At 34.5% G+C, this 4,555-nt stretch overlaps 1 protein-coding gene across 1 annotated transcript in view; it reads left to right on the forward strand.

The window, feature by feature from the left end:
- The window catches only part of LOC108755010 (single-minded homolog 2), a 41,777-nt gene extending 40,673 nt beyond the window's left edge, over positions 1-1,104 (forward strand). The window contains exon 9 of the mRNA XM_018497713.1: positions 202-1,104. Within this exon, the coding sequence (XP_018353215.1) occupies positions 202-908 (707 nt within the window). The 3' untranslated portion in view covers positions 909-1,104. The remainder of the gene's footprint in view (positions 1-201) is intronic.
- The last annotated feature ends 3,451 nt before the right edge of the window (positions 1,105-4,555 follow it).

The raw sequence follows: 4,555 nt of genomic DNA on the forward strand, positions 1-4,555 counted from the left end.
GCTTCTAATCTTAAATATACTACTTTATAAAATATACAGTCAGACATACAATACATATAACGATATATCTACATTCCGAACAATGTAAAAATGGAAAATTCATCATTTTCTTTTACAATTGTTTCTTGTTACTAATATTTCATCCTTCTATAAATAAGAAATTACTGTCCGATTTTAATCTTCGATTTTGTAATTTTCGAGACCACCTCCACCAAGACCCTGTGAACACTCTGCAGCACCAGCAAGACACGCACCATCAGCACCTTATGCATCACACTACATCCTCTTTGTCCCTGACTATTCAACAACACAGCCCGCAGAACAGTCAGCAGAAACGACAGCATCCCCAGCATCTACTGCATCAAGGTGCATCTTCTTTGACGTCCTTCGAGCAGCAGCAACAACATAGTCCTCAGAGCGGCCAACAGAAGCGACCTTACTCGACATCTTCAAGTTCCTGCGGTAGCGCTGACGGTTTCGATGTTCACTTAACGAATTCCATAAGCCTGCTACCGACTACTGGATACTCGCATCATCATCATTCTATACCGGATTCAACCTCATCGACGACGTTGAACGAAACTGGCAGCGTTATCATGTACCCGAACTGCGGTTTCAACAACAATGAGAGCTATAATGCTGCGGCGCTTCAACATCACGACGGCTATCAGCAAGGTCATCCTCAGGCTCATCACAGCAACGGCAATGGGACGGTAAAACACCCTCATCATCATCATCTAGAGGCCTCGTCGGCTGGTTACACCAGCGTCATCGTCGACTCTCAGCAGTACAGTCCCAGTACCGTTCCCCCCGAACTGCACACGCATCAAACGGCTCCGGTGAGCGGCGGCACGCCGCCGCTGCATCATCAGCCTCATTACGAAACGCATCATCAGTTTGTTCACTGACATCAATTCGAGGTGCCCTGCGCGTAGCACTTTGACGCCGCATGCGACGATGACGTATGCGGGCATCATCATCGTCGTCAACAGCAGCGTCATTGCGCAACGTCAGAGTGCAGTGGAGAACAGTACGTTGGACATCGGATAAACAATGAATCCTACAACCCCGCTGGGTCTCACATCACCTACGTCACGTCCTACAAACGACTCTGGAAGATAGAGGAACGAAGTGTCTCAACCTTAAGAGGTAACTCATAGTTATCAGAAAAGCAGTAATCACAAAATGTGACAGGTATTATTATTATTAATTATGAAACAGTCTAAAAAAAATCTTTGTCTTTTGATACACATATTAACATGTTCGCATTCGTTGAAAAATTAAAGTTGTTTATGTTTTCAAAATGTTTGTCAAATGGAGTAATGGAAAAAGATATTTTATTCATCAATCTTATAGTATTAATTTTACAGTATCAATCTTATAGTATTTCTTTATGTAGAAGTATTTTCTACAGTGTTATTTCAAAGACAAGTATATTAAATTGTATTTTTATATAAGAATATATAATCAATAATTTTTAGTAAAAAAAGTGTTTTTTCGTGCAAACTACTAGTCTGTGACTAGAGATTCTCTATCACAGACTGCATGGCCGTCAAAAAGTGTCGTCCATTTTCTAGCCAAATTTTGTGAGAAAAGATATGTTCTATTTCGCTCTGCAATAGTGCGAGAAAGAAAAATATGTGCTCCGAACGTGAATGGCTAGGAAATAGCGGACACCCTTGGGTCCACAACCAAGGCTTTAACAGACCAGTAAGCCTGAGGTACGTAAAGCCACAATATTGACCAATCACAGTCAAATATGAGAAAATAATTAGCTTACGGCTTTCTAAAGCGACTATGTAGACTTACATTTATAGTCAGTCTCTTAAAGAGTCTCTAGATATGATAGCTCTAAAGCGTCACATATTGAAGCGTTACCATATTAGATTAAAAAATGATAAAGAAGATATTAATTTCGAAATTTTTTAACGATTTCGACATAAACTCCACTTTACAAACACGTATTCATGCGTATGCTTTAATTCTGGAAAAGGATTTTCAAATTTGTAAAAGAAAAAAAAGATAATTGTTATAAAAAAATTATATAGTTGTATTAGTCGGTAATACAAACAGCAAGATCTTCTTAAATAGCGTCTACAATGAGACTTTAAGGCTAAAATAAAACTTAAGCTTTAAGTTGCCTTAAATTGTATGATATAGATTGATCACAGTCAAAGGAGAAAAATCGACTACGATTGATTCATTTCTTATATCTTAGGGCTTAAAACTTAAGTTTCACGCCTTAAAATCCCATTGTAGACGTCGCTTTAGTCCGAATCTACAACCCAAGTAGAACATCATCATGACTTCATTCGTCACTTATAAGTTAATTTTTAAGTATTAAATAATGTCATGATAACGTTATGTGATATAATTATCATTTAATTATGACTCCGTGTTATGAGAATAGATGTTTTAAGTCGTAAAAAATTGATCAATTATGATCGAATGCGAGGAGAATAATTGACTATGATTTCGTCTATTTCTTATAGTTTAAGGCTTAAAACTTATTGTAGATCCGAGCTTAGGCTGCGTTCCATTTGACGCTGGCAACGCTTATGAGCATCGTTTGTCCTTGTTCAATATTTGATAAGTATCAAGGATGAAATCATTTTACGAGCGTTGTGAGCATTAAATGGAATGCAGCCTTAAAACATTTCTCCATTTGGATAGTAAAACAATTACCTGCGACTGCGAAAATGTTAATATGTTACTATATTTTTATCTGTATGTGAAAGTTCTCAGTAAAAATAATTTTCGTACAAGTCTTACAAAAATTTCATAAAATTATTTGATGGTGCGTGATAGATACTTCATAACATTTTACGTAACGACAAAGAGTTGTGACAAAATCAGCATTCCATTTACGGGTTTTAAATGGGAAATATGACTAAGTCATAATTTTGTACCATGTACATTTTTTTTTGTATTATCATATTATTACAAAAGAATCTCTCTGTTGTAGAAGCGATCACAGAGACATTCTCTATTCAATTTTAATAAATTTGGAATAAAAATATAATGATAAGAATAATGTGCTGTACTATTGTTATTTTCATGAATAATTTTTCATGAATTCATACTTTCAAACCTTGATGGAATCAATTTCAATTGTATTGTAATATCATTGCGATATGAACAATGCGATTCCAATATCAATAATTGAAACTTAAATAAATATTAGGGATGCATCGGATCATAAAATTGTTGGATATTGGATATCCGAAAAAATTGTGACATCGAATATCCGGTCAAATATCTGGTAGGGATTATTTGGCTAAATACCGGATATTTTCCGGATATCCAGTGCATATCTGAATGAATATTATATAAAAAAATAGACATTCACTGTCAGAATACTATAATTACTATTAAACGTGGACATGCTAGCCGAGTCACTGTGAAGAAAATTAATGTGTATGAAATTTAAGAGATTGATGATTTGAAAGGACTCATCACACACATACATAAAATTCCTACAATACGTACTTTATATCACATATCTCGAGATGAGACAATAATAATTCGCGATATTAATCCAGCTCCGTTTAAATATTTCACAATATATTGATAGTTGCGAACACCGCGTAGAAAGGAATTAAAATATTATTTTATCGTGCTGGACGCGAATTTCTTGATAGATTCATGAGAAATAATTTGACAAAAATATGAAATATATCTATTAACGGATATGAAATATCTATTAGAATTATTAATTTGAATTTGAAAGCATATAAACAATTAATGTAAAAGCAGGAATATGTATATATCGATTTTCACAAGCTTTTTAAGACCAGAAATACGAGAATTCTCAGAATTCTACATAGAATTTATTTATACTATAAAATAATTCTAAGTAAATTTTAATACATAAAGTAAATAAATACATATACTAAGTAAATTTTAATATATAATAAACTGATACATTGACTGTTCTAGAATTCGCACACTGGAATACACAATGCGATTTTCTTTGCTAGAAGAAGTAACTTTGAATTTAGGTAAAATTGCACTCAAGTTTCTAAATTATTTGCAATTTTGCCATAGAAGAAAGTGTTACTTTTTCTAACATAAAAAAAGTGAGCATTCACACTGTGCACGCGAATTTTGGAACATCCTATATAAATTAATATGTATATTAAGGGGATTCTAAAGCAAAGCTCGAAGTCACCAGAGGACGCGCCGCGCATCGACATGTCTTTGGCCAGTATTCATAGGCTGTGTTCCAAAATTCATTGCCAGCACTGAACATCTACAGTTTACGTGACGTGTATTATACATTTTCAGCACTGACAGTGAATTTTCGAACACAGCCATAGTCGAGTCGTATTTCAAGACCGTCTTAAATAATATCTTAAGACACTAATGCAGTTTTCTGATTGATTCGTGACTTCTTAAGACTGTACTTAAGACGGTCTTGAATATAAAATCTGGCTATGAATACCGGCTTTTATATACTACCACATTAATATCTCACGCAATCTCACATTCGTGTCAATTTTCGTATAACAAATTCATCGCGATAAAACGTCTAAGTCTAATTCTAAGAACTCGA

Source organism: Trachymyrmex septentrionalis, unplaced genomic scaffold (assembly GCF_001594115.1).
Source record: "Trachymyrmex septentrionalis isolate Tsep2-gDNA-1 unplaced genomic scaffold, Tsep1.0 scaffold83, whole genome shotgun sequence".
NCBI classification, from domain to species: domain Eukaryota; kingdom Metazoa; phylum Arthropoda; class Insecta; order Hymenoptera; family Formicidae; genus Trachymyrmex; species Trachymyrmex septentrionalis.